This window comes from Meleagris gallopavo, chromosome 3 (assembly GCF_905368555.1).
Source record: "Meleagris gallopavo chromosome 3, MGAL_WU_HG_1.1, whole genome shotgun sequence".
In the NCBI taxonomy this organism is placed as follows: Eukaryota; Metazoa; Chordata; class Aves; order Galliformes; family Phasianidae; genus Meleagris; species Meleagris gallopavo.
The window spans coordinates 72,617,310-72,641,380 of record NC_139406.1 but is presented as its reverse complement, the minus strand read 5'-3'; the positions used below and the strand labels follow the sequence as shown (position 1 = coordinate 72,641,380).

Below are 24,071 nucleotides of genomic sequence, written 5' to 3'. Positions count from 1 at the left end.
CCTCTTGGCAATGGCCCAGCTTGCTCTGAGCAAGGTGATGTGATGCAAAGCTAGCAGGGTGAGTTCACCTTCGAGCTGAAGGCAGCCCCTCACAGAAGGGCAGGGCTTCTAGGGCCAAACCAATGGCCCCACAACTCTTCCTGGTTTGAACAATATTTGCTCGGATGTATTCAGGCTTCCTCCATGCTTCGTTATGCTGTGTAACTACACAGGTTTGAGCTTGACCTGAAAAACTCATATATCCTTGGCAATAAGGATTTAAGCTGTCACCATTTTTTTTGCCACACTGATACATATCCTCAGAATTATACTGAAGACTTGGACTCATTTTCTGAAGCCTACAAAAAGGCAGCTGTCCGATGGCAGTGAATCAAGCCTGCTAGAAAAACGGCCTCTAAAGAAACACTGTCAATTTATAAATACTTTTTTTTTTTTTCCTGCATTGCAACACTCTGAAGTTGTGAATTCAAAAAAAATCAGAGGAACTAAATTACACGTTTCCTCTTCGTGGTTTTTTTTTTCTTTAATTATGAACAATGAAAACAGATCTCTCTCTTTCTGATGCAAACCTCTTACTGTTTTTTTTTTTTTTTTTTTTTTTTTTTTTTAATGCATTAGAGTAATTCCAGTATTTGAGCTGCAAATATCACTGGATATATTTTGATTGAAATAAGATTATATTGAGGAAAACAAACACAGTTTTTGATCTTGTACTTTTACTTGCAAGTAAATGTAAATTTAGGATTGTAAAGAGAAATGAAAATGTTTTGGAAGCCTTATTTTTAATCTTAGGAGGCCATCTGCCCAATACTGACACCATCAACAGCCATTTCCAAGCAGCACAGCTGGCTTTTGACAGCAGGCACCTGGTAATAGGTGAGACCTATAACAAGAAGTTCGATTGGCAAACAGCACTAAGCAACAGAGCAAACAGGCAGCATGAAGCAATTCAGCAGAGAATGCTGGATTTTAAGAAAATATCCTTACTTAAACAAGGAAACATTAGAAGAAAGAGCTGAGTAGAGATAACAGGTAGGTGGAAATGTTGAAAAAAAAAAAAAGGAAGAAGAAAGAAGCAACACAGTCTTTTCATTAAGACTCAAGGACAACTGAAAAAGGATAAGACTTCACTGCAAGTGGAAAGTGAAATGCTGGAACAGTTGAGTAGCTGTTTGTGGGAAGAAACAGGCTGTTCATACTTTTCTGCAGTTGAGAATCAAACAGAAGTAGAAGTGCTCGCATACATACGAGAGATGTGAGTGCTGGCATCCACATGGGATGTGAGCTCTCTGAAGATTCTCTGTCTAAAGACATTGCTGTGGGAATGTACAATTTGAAGTTCTAAGGCCAATTCTGCACAACAGATTCAGCCTTTGAAAACACTTTCAGGTCCCTAACACAGACCATTACATGTGCCCATTAATTAATCACCCACTTTACTTCAAGTGCTGGGCAGATCTGCCTGCATTCTTTTTATTTCCTTCTTGCCTCTGCTGCTTCTTCTCTGCCTCCCTCTTTACCTGCTTTCCTCTTGCAGGTTTTATCAGACATTTTCCACCAAGGAAGATGCAAACTCCTCTGCCTGCACTCAGCTGAGGCTCTGAGAAGGGCTCAGAGGTTGAGTCATGCATTCAGCATTTATTTGTGGTGTGTGCTCACTTTCAAGTATGCTTGTGGTTGCTAATCAGTGGAAAAAGCTGCCTCTGATTTAATGGCTTAGCCATAATGTTGCATATACAGACCACTGCACAAGACAAGCTACCTGGTGAGAGTTGCCGTGTTTCTGGGATTTTTATAATGCATTTTGGAAAAACAAAACAAAAAACCTGTAAAGAAGCAGTTTTCTCAAAGGTGTCTTCAATTCAGGTGAGTATCTTCTTGAAACAGGCTCAGGATTTGGAAATCAGAAGTCCCAAAGATCCTCTCAGAAACAAACATTTTTGCACATGGTATGTCTGTTTCTAGGCTTCATCTCACAATTCTGTTTAATTGGCGTGAGTCTAAGGATCCTTCTTTCCTTCTGTACACAAACTAGTCACCTTCCACACATGCAGAATTACACAATAACATGAAGACTGGCTCTTCCAACCTCCTGCTCACAGGAATCATTTAGCAGGAATGAAAGACTGAACTGCACTGCTGAAATAGGTCTCCCATTGCTTTGGGAAAGGGAGAACAAACAAAGGAGTGTTGGCAGATGATTTACAAACTACTTGGTTGATGTCATGTCAACAGAACAAATATGTCTGTGCTAAAAAAATGCAAACTAACCATTGCAGATAAATGTGTGTCAGATAGGATTCATTGGAGTGATTTGGTAAAGTATGTAAGTAACTAAATCCCAGTTTGAGGAGAGATATTTACAGCTTTACAGCTTACTGGCAGTATGACTGGAGATGAAACTTCCACTGATTAGCTACAGTGAGAGTTAAAAACAAACAAAATGAAATCCCCTGACTGTTCAAGAGCACAAGGAAACTATTCATGCTACAGAGAACAAATAATTTCATGTAATCTTCTGCACTCATAAATTGGCAATATCTCCAAACTGGACCATCATTTCCATGGCACTGCTATCACAGTTTAAATTAGTGTAGAAAATGAATCTTCATCCATGGTGTGCTCAAAGCAGTTGGCAGGAAAAGCAATCCCAGACTGAGAAAGGAGAAAAATTGTCCTCGGGTTACTGTGGTTCATTGTGTGGGAGCCACCTTACTGCAATGCCAAAATCTCTTGCAGCATTGGAATAAAGCTTAGAGGAGGGAGATGATTACATGTTCCTGAGCAACACTGATGCTGTTGCGACTAAGTTACAGAACTGGATCTCCATTATTTCTATAGCTGGACCTGCCACTATATACCTTGGTGCATAACATGATATCTTCCAATCAGCAGGGGTCCCCAGCCCAGCACCTACTGGTCCCCAAACTGGCTGGCATGGAGCCAAGCTGGGTACATTCCTGTGGTGTCAAACTTAAATGAAGGGCCACAGGAAAAAGATATCTCACCTAATGAAGTTAACAGGAACATCCCGTTCACAACCAGAAGTGGAGAGGACATGCCTTTGTTCCAGATTGCAGGCTTGCAAAAAGTGTGGCTTAAACCACTTACAGTGTGTGACAAAAATCAGATTATCTGGTAGTCAATAACTGCAGCTACTGGGTTAGTCACAGTTCACATCTATCAGCGTTATTATTAAGATCGGGGAAAACTAACTGGAAATTCCTCTACATTTAGCTTGTTCTCACGTTTTAAGTTACATGAGAATTAAACCATAAAAAGAAGGAAGGGAAACAACTGAATATTAAGTCCAATTCCATATTTAAGCTCAGATTTTCACTGCTGTTTGTACAGATTGATACTTTTTTAACTAATGCAGATGATAAGTATACACATATATAAACAAAAAAAAAGAACAAAAAACTATTCTCAAATACAATATGCCCTATAGATAAAATAGATAAAATCTACAGCTCTGTTGGAATTCAGGTGGCAGGTTTGATTCCAAAAATTATAGATTTAATTTGAAGAAGAGGGCAAGATGGACCCACATTTTTTTAATAAATTTGTAGTTTATAATTTAAGGGCATGTAGGGGTGAGGGGCCGTGCCAAAAGAATTTTCCCAGCATCAAAGAGAATGAAAATGTATTGTTTTATACATGAATGCACTTCAGTGTGGAAGGAATGTTATACAATTCAGACAAGAGTGACCTATCAGAACACTTCTAAATTTCTTGGTGTTTCTTCAAGATTTCTAAAATCTCCAAAGTCCTCAGCACTCTGTTTTCTAAGCCCCATTCTTCCACACTTCATTTGGTATTTCTTTTTTTTCCAGCTATTTTGAGATCACTTTTAAAAATTATGTGAAAAGGGATTGTTGCTCACCTCTTTCACTCTATGCACAGGAAAAAAAATCTTTTCCAGCCCACCACTTGAGGGATAGAGGAAGAGCATAACCTTTTGAATCTTCTCATTCAAAATGGAGAGTGGTGAGGATTTAGCCCTACAAACTCTGTTATTCTTTGCTGAAGTTTAGCAATAAGCAGAAGTAAGAAAGGCTGCTCAGGAGCATGTCACCTCTTCCATCACATCCCTGAGAGCACTGCACTGGCAGGTGTCCATGCAGTTTGTCAGGGAAGGATGATCATAAGGTGGAGAGAGGCTGTGCAACTTTGAGGTGAAGGATATCACCTGGAGAGAAGCAGTCTGGTATGGGTTTGACTGAATCTTGCTACCATCCCAAAACCCAGGCAAGTAGTGACTCTCTGTCCTCTTGCCACTTTGGCTAAGCCTGTGAAACTCTTCCCCAACAGCACAGCTCTTTAGCCCTTCTCTACTCCTGAACTAGAATTTTGTGGTGAAAGTCATGGTTAGCTGAGAAATCCCAATCAGTACTTTCCACAGATCCTGATCTAAGGCCATTGCATTGAGATTACTTACAAAGAATGAACAAAAATACATCATAGCTGAAAGCAAGAGATTCTGACCACATCACATGAATAAAATGTAGATATTGAGGAAGGAAGAAGAGTCCAATGGTCAGGGCACTAGCCAAGGGTGTGCAGCCTTTCCCAAAATCTACATCTGCCAGAGCTGTCTTGTAAGATCAAGATAAGCAAAGTTAAATTGAAATGTCAGTGCAAGAATATGCCATCTCTACAAAAGTATATATAAGGGCTTTCTTTCCTCACAGAAAAAAAGAGGAATTAAAAGATGAGGAGGCAGCTCAGATCCCTTTGGTAGTTATATGCATAATTACAGGGTAACTACAGAAGTACTGAGACAAGTTTATTAACCACATATCTCTGAAAACCAAAGTCTTCTGCTTTGCAAAGGCAGCAGTGTAATATATGCTTTTAACACAGGTTTTAAAAAGCATTGGTAAGTTGAGTTTTTTAGATAGCTCAGCTGGCATTTTGCCACCAGTGAGCCTGCCAGCTCTGTGGCTTGTGTAGTCAGCAGTGTTTGAAGATGAGTTGCAGCTACCCACAAGCTGAACAAAGGAGCTATCAAAATCATTTCACATAAAACTCCTGGTTTTACTCAAAGTAGATTCCCCTAAAGAACGTTGTAATATTTCTTAGTTTTCAATAAACCTATATTTTTATACCTAAATGTCCTAGATGCCAGCTCTGATAATAGCCTGTAACATTTCTTATGCTTTTCTTAAAGCTCCAGATACTGGAGACAAATGCAAGAGCTACTGCTTCCATGTGCAAGCAGTTGTAGTTTCCTAGCCTTTGTGGCTGCACAGGAAATCATTCATTCGAATAGTAGTTGATCTAATGTCTCAGTGTGTGGAGACCACACATGCTTCCAGAAAACCTGAGGAAGACAATCTTGAAATTCTACCTAGGTACTCCAAAGAACCAAGCTCATGCTGCTATGAATCTGTTATACAAATTAAGTAAACTAATTACATAAAGTAGTGGATTCACCCAGGGACTGATTTGGCACAGTGCCCTCCATGTGTGGCTTAGGTGGAACCATGTGGTAGCTCCATAGAGATCACTGCAGACACAACTGGCTCTTTCTGGGGACTCCATCTTCTTGCCCCTTTCCTTCAGTGCCTCCTACAACCAGCAAGACATCACTTAGCAGTAGCACTGCACATAATCCATGAGCACTGAATTGCTATAAAGTGAATGGACATCTGCTGTCCTTTGTGGTTAAAATTCATTTATGAACTTTTTTCATGTTGCTCTGTTTCATTCTGTTTCCTTGCTGTACAAAATAATGATGTACTGAGAGATGGATCACCAAACTTGTGCTGCTTTTTAGATACTCTGTGATTGTGCTATGCCAAGTGCTGAACGTCCTAAATCACTGTTTCTATAACTACATCCACATTTCACAGCAGGTGTAGACAATGGCATCCCTGGTTCCTAATCATGCCCCACACTGTGTAGATCATAGATTCAGCTGGGACATTCCATGAGATTGTCTTCCAGGCTGAATGGCCCAGTTATGTCCCTCACAGTGCAGAGGGGGCTCATGCCATCTCATAGCTTAATAAGGGATTATCACACAGCTGGAGAGCTTGGGGCTGGCAGCATTCCTGGGATGATGAAGTCAGCTGTAGTTGATGTTTAACACATACTCTTTAGACTATATACATAAAATAAAACCAGTATTTTAGCAACAGGTGCTATTTCAACCATAGAGCACCAGACTCAAGCCTAAATCACTCAATCATAGAGCACTCAATCTCAAGCCTAAACAAAACCAATGGATGACAACTCTCAAAAGAATTAAGATTGTTAACTAAGGAGTCAGAAATTAACAGACAATGAAGATATTAAATAGAATATTAGAGAAAGGTTTTCTCTGTGTTCTGACATCCTTACCGCAGTGTCATTGGTGGTAATGTACACCAACACTTCTGAGTTGTTTCTGCCATTAATGTATCGATAACAGTTCCACACACAGCTTATCAAGTAACCCTGTAAAGAGAAGAGTTCTATCGTTATGTACAGAAAATAAACCATATACATTTTCATGCCACAGATTTGTGCAAATTGGACTCCTGGACTGAGTAAAAGCCCTGGCATGGCATTAAGAACAGAAGGAGAGCATGAATACTCAAGTTCAATGCAAACAAACAGTGAGAAAAAGGTAAATGTGATTCTCAAACTTTCTTTTAGTGCTAAAAATTTAGCCTCGTGACTCTTTGTTCTTTGTCTTTATGAAAGGCCATATTACAAAGGAAGCTTTCCATGATGCTCTTTAAGTTGTGTGCTTGCCTTAGTCTTGTGATTAGAAGGAACAGACACAGAAAGATCAAGCAGAGCAGTGTGGGGTGAGCTGGGCTCTTCAGAGCTCCATATACAAAGCAGGGCAGTTAAACAGTAAAATACTAATATAAATATGAATATAAGCCTGCTTGCTGCAGTGACTGTAAGCATATCTAGGAATTCAGCAAGTCTCCTGACACTATACCTCACAGTGGGCAGGAGTTTATGGAGACTTGGGTTGGACTGAGAAAGCTGCTTCATTTAGATAGTCTAGACCTATCTGAGCAGAATTTACTGTTTACAGATACTTAGTATACAGCATACTTAGTATTGACTATTTTTTTTTTTAAAAGAAACATCAGTTTCTTTGGGCTTGAATGTAAGCAAAATAACATCGTTTTGTGTATATAATCCCCATTTTACTGAAACGTGCACATCACATACACAGACTTTCTTTCCTGTGCCTCTCTACAGAGATACATCAGTTCAGTCAGACATCTCAAAGCAATGCATGGGATGCTGCACACTAACAGGAGTGAGTTTTAAAATATAAAATGAATGTACACATGAGATCAGGTGTTGCAGATACAGAATGCCTCATGGATTATAGTAAAATATAAATAGAAATCACTTCTGGGCTCCTCCAGTAAGGCTGTTAAGCATCATTGCTGGGTGTTAGTGGTTCAACTAGAAGTTGAAGCAAACCCCAGTAAAATGAGTGCAAGCATCATCAAGAAAATTATAGGAATCCCTTTCTATTTTGCGAGTGGAATCCTGGCAGGTGACTACATAATGATCCGATAAATCATGTGCATTTTTTTCAATACTCCATTTAATCTGAGATTAAATCAATGTATTACATGTAACTGAAAGGGCCAGGGTCTTCTTATTCTGGCCTGACTGGAGAAAATTGCCAGTGTAAAAGTATTTACTGAAAACTGAAATAATTCCTGTCCTTTTAACGTTTATTAGAAAAATATTCAGTATAAAGAAAAAAATACATATTCAGTATACAGAAAAAAAAAAAAAAGTTATTGCAGCAATAATCCTACCACAGGATCATAAACTGTTGTTTTGCTGTTTTTGTTTTTGGAGCTCACCCAGCTTGGGATAAGGCTGCTGCCTGGCAAAGAGCTAGAAGTCTCCAGCTCTTTTTAAAATGGTTAGGAAAAGTGTACAAATCCAGCAATTCCTCTGCCAGCAGGACAAATTCCAGTCTGGCCAGCAGAGAGGAGCAAAGTGGCTGGAAGAGAGAGGAGACAAGAACACATGTGGACCAGCTGAACTCAGATCCTCAGCATGCCAAAGGCAAGGCTGGTAGAGTGGGGCTAAGCAGTTATCTCTGGAGTTTTCTGCTTCTCACATAGCCACACACAACGGTGATGAAAACAATGTGTTTTGATAATGCCCATCTTAAATCTTTACTTAGCAGGTTCTGCATAGCAGTCCTTCTAGAAACCTAGTGTATGCAAGTTAAACTGCCAGCACTGATTGGATTTGCATGTGCATCTCTCTTGAGTGAGTCATATTTTGTGACTCACTTGCACTGATGACCTTCCAAAACCCTCGTATCCTCTTCAGCTGCCCTGCGCCTCCTTCCCCTCCAGAGCTGTCACATATGAGCTGTTTTTTAGGGTGCCACATGACTCACAGATCATTCGCCTGCAGATCAGGAAGAAGGTGTTGTTTTTTTTTTTTCCCACTTGGACCGAGCTGGCTAGAATACAATAAGCTTGCTTCCTCTTCTTTATGGTCTTGGATGACTTGGGAATGTTACTTTCTACCATCAAGTGAGGAAGACAAGACATGTCTGAGTGAGCTGAGCGCTGAGGAAGTCAGGCTGGCTCTGCACCCCGAGCTGTGGGGTATGTGAGCCGCAGCCTACTGCAACAAGCTGTGTAAATGAAGGACTGTGTTTCTTTCCAGAATTAAGTAGCAATGCCACTGTTGCTAATTACAAACAATATGAAGTCTCTCAGTGGCTTTCAGTGCTCAGCGTGCACTGAGAAAGGCATAACAGCTAGTACAGAGCAGAGTGCCAAATGCAGGACACTTCTGTGCAGACACGGCACACCTTCACAAGAAACGTGCACAGTAAAGCCACTTATTTGCAAACCAATCTCTACGATCCTTCTATTCAAAACCAAACTGAGGGAAGCTCCATTTCAGACTCCTTGGGAAAAGTTATCGGGAGATTTATTTTTGAATTCTCTCATTCTGTTATATGTGGTGAACGTATCATAGAATCACAGAATCATAGAATATCCCAGGTTGGAAGGTATCCACAAAGATCATCAAGTCCAGCTCCTGCCTGCACACAGGACCACCCCGAATTCCAACCTCCATGTCTGAGATCTGTCCAAACGCTCCCTGAACTCCGGCACTCAGGCCGTGCCCACTGCCCTGGGCAGCCCGTTCCATGCCCACCGCCCTCTGGTGCAGACCCTGTCCCTGACCCCCACCCGCCCCTCCCCTGACGCAGCTCCATGCCGTTCTCTCAGGCCCTGTCGCTGCCACACAGAGCAGAGCTCAGCGCTGCCTCTCCACTCCCTTTGAGGAGCTGCAGCCACCATCAGGCCTCCCCTCAGCTCCTCCGCTCTGCACAAACCCAGGGACCTCAGCCACTCCTCGTATGTCTTACTCGTATTTTACTTCAATATATGCACACACAACTGCTTCACCTTCCAGTTCCAGTTCTAGCCCTGGAGCCTAGATGCATGAGAATCTCAGAGGATGAGGTCCACTTTAGCTCTTGGAGTGAAGATGCACACCCCAGACCTGGCAACATACAAACTTATCAATTTTCTCCTGGGAGACTGATGTTCACATTTGGAATTGGCCTTACATAAAGGTCACTGGACCTCTCCTGTTGAGCCCAAGATGTAGTGAGCCTTTCCCATGTGCTGAGGTCCACCGGGGTAGTCCCATTTCCAGTCTCACCAGTCTGTACAGACAACTTATATGCATATCACAGAGATCAGGATAGCAGTTTGCTAACACTGTCTCACTGAACTGGAAAACCTCTAGGCTGCCTCTTCCTACCTGCTTTAAGCAAAAGAAAGGCCAACAGGGAGAAGGAGAAAAAGCCATCCTTAGCAGCCGCAGAGTGCTCAGAGAAGCTTGGGGGAAGAGTTTATTTTGGTTGTGCTTGTGCTTACCAAGTTCAGGCTGATTTGGGCTTGGAGGCTTCACCCTGGCTGGGAAGGGCAGGTTGAAGTCCCAGGGTTTCTATTTCAGCAGCTGAAGCTGTCAGGGGAAACCAAGGCCTCATTCACCAAAGCAGCTGCAGAGAGGGGTGCAGTCCAAAAGCTGTTGTGCTTTATATGCTTCAAATATGCTATTTGAAGTTCTGTGTACATACTTTTATACTGCTGGATGTCCTTGCTCAGCCAGATAGGAAAGATCTGTTTTTCATGGTATGTAACTCGATTCTCTTTCCAAACAAAGAGAGTAAGTGGTATAACACATTTTGGTCTGCTCTGGAAAAGACTCTGCCTTGGCATGAAATATTCATCCATCCATTTGAAATATCCGTTAGCTACTTGGGATCCAAGTGAGAGCTGAAAGACAAGTGCCTGTGTGTGGTTGGCTGCCTCTCATTCTTAGTACCCTCTTTTGTCCCTCCTTTTTATAGTTTCATGTGCAAAGCACAAAACCACTATCTAATACGTGTACATCTTGATTTCTGCTCATGAGTGTTTTCCTTTACATGTAGCTACACTCCAAATAAAAGTAGCAGCACCCAAGATAAAAGTGTCCTGATACCAAACATTTCTGATGAATTTTCTGATTCTGTTTCATATTTCCCATCAGATGAATGCAACTTTTCCTAGTGCAGCTTTTCCTAGGTTACAATGTTTTGATTTCTCTCTTTATTCCTAGTCCAGCTCCAGGGGGAGTGGGAGCTAAGGCATATTTTTATGCACAGCACCTTTTCAGTTTCAGTATAAAAACTTGGTACCGTCTGTTAAGTCTATCAGTGATAAAGTGTGATGCATGTGATAGTGTCCAGCTTTCTTTTCATGCAGCTGACTCCAAAAATCTACATAACAGCTTTTCTGGAAACACAAGAAATTCAAATTAAAATGCTAACTTGATTTTAGTTTCTGTGTGAGTCATATATTTGTGACTCATTTGCACAATAATATATTGCTAGAATGAACATTAAGAAAAGCAATAGTCTGTAATAATCCTAGCCGTAAAGAGCTTTAATACAAAAATGGAATATTAACTAATATTTCAATCTAACAAGCTACTTTTCTCTTTGAAAAGGATATGTTAGCAACTTTAAAATAGAATAAATTTTTGCACTATTAATTTCTCAAGAATTCTTTTTTTGCATAGTGGTCATTTTTTGCTATTCCGATTTTATTTTTATTTCTTTTATAATCATAGAATAATAGAATGGTTTGGGTTGGAAGGGACTTTAAAGATCATCTAGTTCCAACCCCCTGCCGTAGGCAGGGTTGCCAACCACTAGATCAGACTGCACTAGAACCTATCAAGCTTGGCCTTGAACACCTCCAGGCATGGGGCATCCAGAGCTTCTCTGGGCAGCCTGTACCAGTGCCTCACTGCTCTCTGAGTAAAGAATTTCTTCCTAACATCTAAACTAAATCTTCCCCGTTTCACTTTAAATCCATTCCCCCTTGTCTTATCACTATCTACCTGCGTAAAAAGTCAGTCCTCCTCCTACGTGTAAGCTCCTTTCAAACACTGGGAGTTCACAATGAAGTCTTCCCGGAGCCTTCTCATCTCCAAGTTAAACAATCCGAACTTACTCAAGCTTTCATCATAAGAGAGATATTACAGCCTCTGATCATCCTCATGGCCCTCCTTTGAATCCACTCCGACAGCTCCACATTCCTCCTGTACTGGGGGCCTCAGGCCTGGACACAGTACTCCAGATGAGACCTCACAAAAGTGGGTAGAGGGGGAGACCTCCCTTCCTTCCCTGCTAGTCCCCCCTCTTTTGATGCAGCCCAGGATACTATTGGCCTTCTGGGCTGCAAGTGCACAGTGTTGTCTCATGTCCAGCTTTCCACGCACCAAGATCACCAAGTCCTTTTCTGCAGGTCTGCTCTCCATGAGTTCTTCTCCCTGTTTCCCCTTAGGGGGCATCACTCATGACTGGCCTCCACCTGGATGTAAAGCCATAGACAACAACCCTCTGGCTATCACCATTCAGCCAAAAATTTACCCACTGAACAGTTCAGCTTTCAAATCCATGTCTCTCCAATTTAGAGATAAGGTTATGGTGAAGGACCATGTCAAGGCCTTGCACAAGTCCAGGTAGATGACATCAGTTGCTTTTCCTTGGTCCACAGATGCCGCTAACTCCATAGAAGGCTACCAGAATGGTCAGCAACAGTGTGTCCTTGGTGAAGCTGCATTAGCTGTCTCGATCACCTCCTCATATCACATGTACCTTAACGTCTCTTCCAGAAGGATTTTCTCCATGATCTTCCCAGGTGCAGACATGAGGCTTACCAGTCTGTAGTTGCCCAGGTCTTCTTTTCTCCCTTACTTAAAAATGGGAGTGATGTTTCCCTTCTTCTAGTCACTGGGGACTTTACGTGACAGCCACTTTAAAATATGATGGAGGACAGCTTGGCAACCACATCAGCCAGCTCCTTCAGGACCCTGTGATACCTATCATCTAGCCTCATAGATTTGTATACATTCAGCCTCAGGAGGTGGTCTTGGACTTGCTCCACTTTTAAACTGGGAGAGATTTTGTTCTTCCAACCCTGGCTTGGAAGTTCAGGGACCCTAGAGTCTTCAGAAGGCTGATAGTGAAGATCAAGGAAATGAACTGATTAAGTACCTTAGCCTTCTCTACATCTGAGGAGTTTTAGACATCCTTGTCATATTTATTTAATGACACATCCAACCCACCTGGGATAAAAGCACAATGACATTCATATCTAAGAGTTTTAAAGAGCATATTCATTTTGCAATTTGGAAGATCTACATATTTATTATATTCAGAAATGAAAAAAAAAAGACAACTCTACTGCTGTGAACATATACATGGACAAAGCCAATTAAATTAAATTTCTAAATCACAAAATAAAACTGGATATAACTTCCAACATCATCTTAAAATACCTTCATCCACTTTTTTTTTTTTTTTTTTTTGCAATTACTTTCCCTGTTCATGCTGTGTGGAAGGAGCATCTCACCCTGGCTCTTCAGGATGTCTCTAACCTCATGAACCTCATGTGTAGCTGCTCTGCAGAGAGCACTCTCTCAAGTGTCAAGAGCTACTCTTTCACAAAACCAACAGCAATTACATATTATTCCTTGTTCCCTTTTGCCATCCCCGGGACAACCAGAGGATCATAGAATGGTTTGGGTTGGAAGGGACCTTTAAGATCATCTAGTTCCAACCCCCCTGCTATAGGCATGGACACCTCCCTCTAAACCAGATTGCTCAAAGTCCCATTCAGCCAGGAATTGAATGCTTCCAGTGATGGGGCATCCACAACCTCGCTGGGCAACTTGTTTCAGTGTCTCACCACCCTCGCAGTAAAGAATTTCTCCCTAATATCCAGTCTAAATATACCCTCTTTCAGCTTAAAAGCATTTTTCCTTGTCGTGTTGCTACATGCCCTTATAAAAAGTCCATCCCAAACTTTCATGTAGGCCCCCTTGAGCCTCCTGTTCTCTAGGCTGAAGAGCCCCAACTCTCTCAACCTCTTTGAGGAGGTGCTCCAGCTTTCTGATCATCTTCATATCTCTCCTCTGGATCTGCTCCAACGGCTCCATGTCTTTTTTGTGTTGGGGGCCCCAGAACTGGATACAGTACTACAGGTGGGTTCTCATGAGAGCAGAGTAGGGGGGCAGAATCACGTCTGTTGACCTGCTGGTCACGCTTCTCTAGATGCAACCCAGGATATGGTTGGCCTTCTTGATGCTACTGTCTATGTCACCTACAAAGATGTTAAATAACATCAGTCCCAGTGACTGATCCCTGAGGAATGTCACTTGTCAACGGTCTCCACTTGGACACTGAGCTGCTGACTGCAAGTCTCTGAATGCTACCATCCAGTCAATTCCTTATACAGCAAGTGGTCCATCCATCAAATCCATTTTTCTCCAGTTGTACAACCAGGATGTCATGCAGGACAGTGTCAAGCACTTTGCACAAGTCCAAATAGATGTCGTCAGTTGCTTTTCCTTTATCCACTGAGGCTGTAACTCCATCAAGTTTGTCAGCCATGACTTGCCCTTGGTGAAGTCATGTTGGTTATCACCAATCACTTAATCTTTATTTTCCATGTGTCTTAGTAGGGCCTTTAGTAGGATTTGCTCCATGATCTTGCCTGGTACAGAAGTGAGACTGACTGACCTGTAGTTAGATGGATCTTATTTTCTTTTCCCTTTTTGAAAACAGGGGTAGTTTCCCCTTTTCCAATAAGTGAGAACTTCACCAGGGTGCCATGACCTTTAAAATATGATGGGTAGCGGCTTGGCAACTTCATCCACCAGTCCTCTATGCTGTTACTCCCAGAGGGACTGCTTGGATCTTTTTAACTGTACCTTTCTCAGCTGATTTTTTCCCTATTTTGAATTACATTGAAAAAATAAATGTCACTAGATCTTCATTCCTTTTCCCAAATATTTTATGAATGTATTTAAGTATGTGTCTCCTGTTGTAAAAAACTGATGATTTACCCTTTATTTCCTAACTACATAATGTAAGAGGATCTTTTCCTACATATCTGAGGCTGTTAATTTTTTTTTATATTTGTTTGTTTTTTAAAGCCTTTAGTGAGAGGCTCTGCCAAACACCTGTTGAAAAACCAAGAAGTCTGTTTTAACAGTCTCTCCTTTGTCCACTCTTTCAAGGGATTCATGTGTCATGAGCTCTCTCTCATGCTTCCCCATTGTGGCTTTTTTTCATCAGTTTGTCTGTGAGTTTTTCTGCTTTTTTTTTTTTCATAATGTCTTATTTTGCTTTTGTAGCTATCATACTGACTAGCCTGTAGTTCCTCATGTGTCTTTGGAGCAAGGACTCTCAAAGAGGACAATTCACAGATGACCAGAAGTAGAATGTATACAAATGGACTTACCTTAAAAGCTAAAATGATGCTTATGAAAAGGAGTATAATCACAACCAGACACGTAGGGTTCACAGACATGATCTCTTCCTTGTAAGGAAAGTTGCTGGGCTGCAGAAGCAAAAGTAAGCAAAACATTTTAAGTTAATCTTATGAATCACTTAAGAAACATCCAATTACTGCAGTCTATAATTAATAGCTTACAAAACTTGCTGTGATGTACTAAATTAGGACATCTCTGCGCCAATAACCAGTTTCAGTAAGTCTGGTTGGGACAGGTGCTGCAAATGTTCAGCTTGCCAAATGTTCCCCAGAGTGCTGAGAGATTTGCTTTTTGCTTTATTCATGTTTTGGGTTTTCTTTCCCACAGTGGTTTTGTAACAGACACAGATTAACGATGGACAACCCTCTGGGGGATTTGTAACAGGAAATCTCTTCTCTTGAGCAATGGTGGACAAGTTCTGCTCTTACAAAGAGCAGGCTATCTTGTCCTGGCTGTGGTTGCCAAAGACCAGTTGCAGCTCTTCCCAAAAATCAGAGGAAGACTAGACAGCACAATCCTACCACTTAAATATTTGATTGAAAGACACTGTCTGTATTCATCTCCATCTTCTTTTAGCTGAATTTGGACTAATTCCCCCAGGAGTGCTGCTATTTGAGTGTATGCCCTGACACTTTCCCTGTAGCAATAGAGGCATGGGCCCTACAGGGGAACAAACTCATGATTTTAAATCTGAATGTGCTCCAGCCCTCTGTTATCTCGTATATGAAAGGGAAGCAACAACGTTTATCCTTTTAGATGATTTAAAATTGTGTAACACTTCAGGACCACTGGCTGCAAAACAACCTCTAAAAATGTTCTGATGTATTTGCTGTTGCTTAAAGAAAACATTCATTAACTTGAACATTCCAAATTGTTTTGAAATATGGCCACGCATGAGTTCCTGTTCCAGATGGAATAAACTACTGTTCATAGATAGATAGAGCCGCTCTCCACAAGACAGCTCTGTGGCAGCAGTGTACATAACAATATGCATTAGCTCCTTCCTCACGCAACCTCCTTCTTCCTTACTGACCAAATTACTTAAGCAGGCCAGCTCTGCATCCTTGTCAGGACAATTAACTAGACACCGAATTACAACTGTACTCTTGGCAATGATGGTGAAAATCCAACATAACCCCTTAATGCCCCTTGTACCAGAACTCAGCCCAGAGCTTCAGGAAATTCTCTTTTTTTTTTTTTTTTTTTTTTTTTTTGGACAGCTGTTAGTAAGAATAGCTCTTTATTTAGCGCTTCCATGAACTGTTCAGAGTGATTAACATCAACAGCAGCTGTAACCATTTGCAGATAACTGTTACATAAGCACATTTTCTGCTCTTGACAGCAGTGTTTCTGTTAATGTACTGAATTCCATGGCTGGAGTTTTTATCATGTTATAATATATACGTTATGAGGTACAGCTTTTGTAGGAAACTAGATTGCTATAATTCAATTAGTTACTTTTTTCTTTTTTTTTTTTTCTTTCACCTTACCAAGTTTATTGCTATGTATAGTGGATATGGTAACCCACAAACCAAGAAATCAAGAGTGTATGGTGGAAGCAACTATTGGGTGGCTTGAAACATATCCTGTTCTTCACGTCACTGCCCATAACACAATATTAGGCCTCAAAAAACAGGTTTTATGGCAATATGGTACCCCAAACAGAATTGATTCAGATAATAGGACTCATTTAAAAAACACTCTCATAAACACATGGGCCAAAAAGCATGGCATTGAATGGATATGTCATATCTCCTATCATGCACTAGCTTCTGAGAAAACTGAATGATACAACAGACTGTAAAAAACCATGCTGAAAGCAATGGGTGGTGGAACATGCAAGCACTGGGATAAACATCTAGCAGAAGGTAATTTGTTAGTCAATACTTGAGAGTCTGCCAGCCAAGATAGCCCTGCCCAATTTGGCCTTGTACTTGCTGTATAAGGGGGAAAAGTCTCTATAGTACATGCAAAGAACATACTGCGGAAAACTGGGTCATCCTGGCCTTGAGCAAGGGCAAGCAATTCTTGGGATTGCTTTTGCTCAGGAACCTGTATTTACTTAGTGGATCAAGACTGATCCATCCATCAAGGCTGGATGTGGCTCTGGGCAATCAGCTCTAGTGGTTGGCAACCCTGCCCTCAGCAGGGGGGCTGAAACTAGATGATCTTTGAGGTCTTTTCAACCTAGGCTGTTCTATGATTCTATGATAATGCAAGAAAATGAGAATATTCAGTGTATACCTCAGAGTAACTCGATGCTGAGTTGTGGGGGAGAATGGCCCTTCCAGTTTCTGGCAGCACAGCGAGCAGAGTGGTTGAAACTTCCCTCTCTCCCATTTTACTTGTTTTATTAATTGTAACACTTTTTCTTCTTGTTATCTTACATTCTACCATTTGTAGCAATTTTTTTCTCTCTATCTTAATTGGGTTGTTCTGTGTTTTTTTTTTTTTCCTTCTTCCTGAGAGGGGGATGAGAGGGTGAAAAGCGTTTCCCCTCCCCTTTTCCTATCACATTTGAAACTGCGACACCCAGAAGCCAAGAAAGCAAGAATGTATGACAAGAAAAGATGCATTGAAAAGCAATGCCAAACCTTATATGCTGAAAATTTAAGTATTGCAGCCACAGCCAACTCTACTGTAGTTTGCAGAAGTGAAGCCATACACTGAGTTAGAAAGCCCAGTCAAGCAGAAGCAGTCCCAGTAAAACTGTCTAAAAAAGGCTACTTTTAGTACTGACCTACCATTAAAAACTAGTTAGAAAAGTTTCTGAATGTAATAGAACCCTCCTAGTGAGGCTTTCCTCTTTAGATGCTCTGGCTTTGGGAATCAGTCTCCAGTCTAAGACTGGACAACTGCATGTTGGGACTTCGTTCACAGTATGATGGGCTCTTTCCAGACATCACTGCAATTGAGATTTGCATGAGGGAAAGAGGAGTGTGAGAAATGACCACAGAAGTTCCTGAAACCTTAAAGAGCAAGAACATCTGCCAGAGCCATGAGACCTGCCCAAGCCTGGGAGGAACACATCCCTTACATCAGCAGTGCTACAGGTGAAAGGACAGTAAATAAACAGAGAAAGCAACAAGCTGGGAGAATATATGAGGAGCAAAGGCTGCAGTTTGTCCATCCACACTCAGCGATCTGGGTTTCTTTCCTGATGAGAAGTGACAGCAAGTTGCACATGGCTATCCCCATCAGCAGATACCTGTAAAGCCTTGGTGCAGAGTGTAAAAAAATGAAGCCAGATCCTAGCAGAGAGCATCTAAAGAGAAGACGGTGAAGGGTCTAAAAGACAATATGCATGAGGAGTGACTGAGATTCCTTGGTTTGTTCAGCCCAGAGCAGAGGAGCTAAGAGGAGGCCTGAAGGGAACGGCTTGGAGCTGCATCAGGGGAGGGACAGGTGGGGGTCAGGGACAGGTTCTTGGGCACAGGAAGCTGACTGGACATGGATCAGGCTGCCCAGGGCAGTGGTCACGGCACCAAGCTGCTGGAGTTCAGGGAGCGTTTGGACAATGCTTTCAGACATAAAGTTTGAATTTGGGGTGGTCCTGTGTGTAGCCAGAAGTTGGACTTGATGATCCTTGTGGGTCCCTTCCAATCTCGAATATTCCATGATTTTGTGATTCCTCCTGGGACTTCCCTGCTTTCTTTGTGAGGGAAAAAGCTGCAATGAATGGCCCAGGGCCATGGGTCAACATGGAAGTTCCCTTTGTTTGTTATTGAGGCTGGTTACACCTACCAACAAGTAGATATGTAATGCTTGCCCAGACAGGCTGAGGAACCACTAGATCTTGACTCACAACCACAGACCCTTCAGTGTTGTAGGAAGAATAATTGAAAATTGAAATTGAAAAAAAAAGAAACCTGCAAAGAATCAACAACAAAGAATCAACAAAGATTACTGGAAATGTCTCAGCTGGTTCCAGTATCAAAAGCAGTTCAGATGAATTAAGCACCCATCTGCTGATGCTGCAGTGATGAGTTCAAACACTAGTATGGGTATACGAAGTGGGAAGAGACAAATTCTTTTCCTGTATGAGGGGTTTGCTCAGCCATGGAGAAACCAGGAGCTGAAATCCTGCTTCAGGGATGGTCCTAGGCATCTGGTCCATCAGACCAAAAGTTTGGCAAATGCATGGGTACCTTAACTTCAGGGAACGACTCAGTGTCAAATATTGTGCAAGGTCTGATGAAGCTAAAAGAGACTTATGGCTTGATGGGAAGATATCCAATCCATCATTGGAAATGCAGGAGGGATTCTGCAGCAACATGTTGTGAAATTTCCTATGCAAACAAGAAGTACTTGTAGTGGCGTGTCATGGATACTGAGCACATTGCATACATAATAATATACCTGTAAACTTTCAATTAAAAATAATTACTGCTTATACATAACAAAGCTCTATTAGATTCTTCAAAAGAATCTCAAATTTATATAGCAAGTATTTGGCATCAATATTGGACAAATGCACAATAGAAAGGCCAAGTCTCTTCTAATTCCCTCTTGTGCAGTCTCCTATGCTTTCCTTCCTTTTGGATCATAACAAATCCATCATAAAAAAATGGTGTGGATTCTCAATCAGCAGTTACAGTCCTCAGATAATTACATCTTACAGAACTGAAAGAAAGCAGCAATGTGTCTGTAGAATCTTGAAACCCTGCTATGAAGTTAATTGTACCTCTTTGGAATTATAAAATGGTACTAAAAATGTCAGAAAGTGTCAAAGAATATTCCTTTATTAAGCTTTACTTTATGGGAATAATTTCTCTAGGTTTAATATTTTATATTCTCTAGACCATTCCCGTAGGATATAAAAGCATGACTGATACAACCTCAACTGTTAGACATCACATTGCAGCCGTTTAGTATACCTCAACATTTTCTTTAGATGACCTGAAAAAGATCTATACTTTAATAAAAAACAATGTCGTGTAACTCAGTTGCAGACTAGCCTGTTCTGCACCTCTGGTTCAATTCATTATGTATACTGATATCAGATGACAGGAGATGAAGTGTTTAATTTGAAGGTTTTAGGAAGCACATATATCAAAGTATTATTTGAGGTGAAGAAATAAAATGTGCTTTAGGTTCAATCTGCTTTAGACCTCCACTGCTCCAAGAATTGAAAATATTTTTGTTTCATATATGCAACATTTATAAGATGTAAAGATTTTTTTTTTCTAGTGGCACCAATAACGAAAAAGGACAACTTCAGAAAGTTTCAAGATGTCATATCCATAGCCCATTTGAAATGATAGCTGTAACATCTCCCTTTTTTACATGACCCTTCATGCTAAGATGCTCTTGCAATGTACAGGATTTGAGTGGCATTCCTGTGTGAAGCTGTGTACAAAAAGCCAACATAAAATTTCCAAGGACATTTGCAGCCCTTGCAGGTTGACATTACAAAACAGCCTGTGCACTTGTGTTCTGCAATTGCTGCACTTTGAGCTACCCTATTGATAGGTACCTATTCACCATCTTTCTAAAAGTACATAGAAATAGCTTGTAACTCTCCACTGGTAGACTTAATTCTGATACATGTGCACAATAATGAATAGATAGAATAATTACAGATAATAACATAGAGAAGTAGAAGTGATTAAAAATATGGGAGTTTGACCTTAGAGTAAGAAAGTAATGTTCTTCTGTGGCTGCCAAATGTATTCCATTACTTAAGGAATATGCTCTTCCAGATATTCAATCACGGTTTTGAAGAATGACTGAGATTTCTCATTTCCCTTACGAAACTCTGCTCTCTATAGCATCAATCCCCATATTCAAGGTAGTTTTAGAGGAAAAAAAAAAAAAGTAAGGTTGCCAGGAAGAAACACAATCCACTCCCTTGCTTTTTGCCTTGCTTGGCAGGCCTCTGCAAAGAGAAAGAGGGCAAGATGTCCCTAGCATTACTTATAAATCATCAAGAGTGGTCACACGCAATTGGCATGACTCAGATTTCACTTATGGGGATATAGATACTAACTGCTAGATATTACAGATATTAACTATAGATATGAACATGGCATATAAGACTACAGACTTCTCTACCAGGAGCATTAAAAGGTAGGGGAACATGTCCATGGGTGCAAGCCTGTATAACAGTGTTTGGCACTGCACTGATAGCATTATTGCTAAAAACTGGAAAAGTTTAGTTTTACTTTCATCTTATTCTGCCACCAAAACCCCACATATTGCAAAAGTAACTCTGATATCATGGTTTCCATGTGAGGGTCCCAGAGACCTCTGCTAAGGTACTGGTGCTAAGGACCATGGCCCAGACACAGGAGGGTTAAACAGTTTCAAAACAGTTAAACAGTTGGTGTTAATGTACAAAATTCACCATGGCCCCACGTAGTCTTTGAAATTCACTAATCTCTGCTGTGAATGACAAAACAGAAATGACTCCTTGTTTCTAATTGAACTTAACCAGACCAGCTTTTAGCTATTGATAATTACCATTATCATTATTTCAGCAGCCTTTTAATATCTACTTGTTCTGCATACGAAAGCTATAATGGCATCATCTTTTGATTTTCTTTCTTGACAAATTAAGCAGGAAGAGCTTGTTATTTGTCATCATACTGCAATTTATACGGCTTTTAAATGGCTTACAGAGGAACCTTTCTGCATGTTAAAAATTGGAGACAGAAGAAATATTTGGATGCGTTCTATGACAATAGCAGAGCAGTTAAAAAAAAAAAAAGAAAAAAAAGAAGAGACTTGTCATTTAGTTCCCCAGTCTCTCAGGTGCAGTTGCTATAATATAATCTCATCTGTATTCCTTCTATTACTTTTTAAAAAATGTATTTAGATTTAGCAGCATAGCACAAATTGCTGACTGAACTCAGGCTCCAGTCAGTGTGGATCACTGGGTAATGCTTCTGTCCATAGGGTTATTTACATCTCGATTAGTCTCTGTGTCAGCCACAAGTTCTATTAGATACAATTTTTGCTGGAAAAAGTCACAAGTACTGGCTCTGAGAAATGCAGAGATGTATTCACTTTGGGCAGTGCAGTGTATAATCTTTCAGAACATGAGAAATAAGAGTTACATTTGGCTCCTGCTCTCAACCTTCCATAAAGAACTTGATCCCTCCAGACAGTAACTTAGAGAAGCTCTCTCCTATGGTTGGTGTTAGCCATGGTGAACAGCCCTTTGGGCACCAAAGTTGTTAGAAGAAGTCAGCAAGAGCGCAAAACCTACTGTTGACTCCTGGAGACCTTGCTCAACCCAAAACAAAAACCCATTGGAAGATATTTGGTTTGACTACAACCCTTCCCCATCTGCCAGCTAACCTGTTCTAATCCATTTGATAGATCCTTTATTAATTTAGTGTTTCACTGATGAGCACTTGAATTTTGCACTTTTGCTGGAGGAATCCAAGGCATTTATACAGACTAGAAGGAGCAGTCCTTGAGAGTAGCCCTGCAGAGAAGAACCTGGGCATCCTGATGGATAAAAAACTTAACATGAGCCAGCAGTGTGCTCTTGCAGCTCAGAAAGTGAATGTTATCCCGGGCTCCATCAGCCAACAGGAGCAGGGAGGTGATTGCCCCTCTCTACTCTGCTCTTGTGAGGCCCCATCTGGAGTACTGTGTCCAGGTCTGGAGCCCCCAGTACAAAAAAGACAGAGAGTTGTTGGAGAGGGTCCAAAGGAGGGCCATGAAGATGATCAAGGGACTGGAGCATCTCCCTGTGAAGACAGGCTGAGGGAGCTGGGCTTGTTCAGCCTGGAGAAGAGAAAGTTGCAGGGTGACCTCATTGCAGCCTTCCAGTACCTAAAGAGACCTTATAAACAGGCGGGGAGTCAACTCTTGGAAAGGGTAGATAACAACAGGACAAGGGGAAATGGTTTTAAGTTGAAGGAGGGAAGAATTAGGTTGGATGTAGGGGGAAGTTCTTTAGTATGTGAGTGGTGAAGTGCTGGAACAGGCTGCCCATAGAGGCTGTGGATGCCCAGTCCCTGGAGGTGTTCAAGGCCAGATTGGATGAGGCCCTGGGCAGCCTGGTCTAGTATTAAATGGGGAGGTTGGTGGCCCTGCCTGTGGCAGGGGGGTTGGAGATTCATGATCCTTGAGGTCCCTTGCAACCCTGGCCATTCTGTGATTCTGTGATGCTCTATTATGCCATGAAGTCAAATGTCTTACAAAGGTCTATTATGTCCCTGCTCACCTTTATTTACAAAACATGCAATCTAGTCAGGGAAAGAAAATGAGTTTCCCTGTAGGATCGATATACCATGAAACTGTGCTGGCAGACATTAATCATATTGCTCTGTCTTAATCCTTTATCAACTGACTTTCATCTCAGTATTGCTGTTACTCTGCTTGGTAGCAATGTCAGGATAATCAGCCTGTAATTATCCTGGATATCCCCCTTGCCCTTTTGAGCACAGACAGTTTAGTGCTCATGAAACGCAATCTCATTACCCACCTAGAAAATGATTCACAACCACAAGACAAAGATCCATGCAAACAGATAGTTTAACACACTGGAGTACAAATTAGCTGGGTCTATTCATTTAAAAAAATGTGTGTTCAGAGTGAAAACTCTCCTGACTGTCAGCAAAAGTACTTCAAAAACCCTGGCCATGTAAACACATTATATCGCTTGTTTCCAAATGCAGAGCAGAAATACTTCTCCCTTGTTTTTTGCATCAGTACTTTTATCACCTCTTCCCAACAAATAGCCTCTCCTTCACTAGAATTTTTTCTTTTTCATTTCCAATATACTTATAGTCTTTTGCGCTTTCTAGTTATAGATTGTGAGGTTGTTAGTTACTTTTTTAACTTCTAGTAACTTTTAATGAAGGCTTCATTAATTTGAGTTATCCAGAAATAAAACATCTCAGCAACATGAAAGACTCTTAAAAGGAGATTAAGTCTCCAGCTTTCTTGACAGTCACATGGTAGGACTTGGCTTTGTGCCGAGTGTACCTCAGGAAACGCGTCATGGAAGAAAACAAAAGTGTATGTGCACAGCAGATGGTGGCTGCACTGAACAGAAGGAAAAAACGTGTTTTTCCTGGAATAATTAGTAATGCTGTTAGAAATGTAGGCTGAAACAGCAAGGTGGATCACAAAGTGGTTTGCTGCACAGTTTCCAGTATCCTCCAGGGCCTGGTCATTGTGTTTTGGCTATGGAAGGGCCTAACAGCAGTGATGACAGTGATGACCTACTGATTTTGAAGGAATTAGCTGTCCTTTGCCTTCTTGGTGAG

The 24,071-nt window shown here is 41.2% G+C and overlaps 1 protein-coding gene across 3 annotated transcripts in view; it reads right to left on the bottom strand.

Annotated features, from left to right (window-relative positions):
* Positions 1 to 24,071, bottom strand: part of LAPTM4B (lysosomal protein transmembrane 4 beta) — a 61,875-nt gene that overhangs the window by 14,496 nt on the left and 23,308 nt on the right. For 2 of the 3 annotated variants that reach the window (XM_010709162.3, XM_085221457.1), the window contains exons 5-6: positions 14,814 to 14,912; positions 6,349 to 6,444 (exon numbers count right to left, since the gene is read on the bottom strand). In XM_010709162.3, the coding sequence (XP_010707464.3) occupies positions 6,349 to 6,444; positions 14,814 to 14,912 (195 nt within the window). The remainder of the gene's footprint in view (positions 1 to 6,348; positions 6,445 to 14,813; positions 14,913 to 24,071) is intronic. The other variant, XM_085221458.1, reaches the window with a different exon arrangement.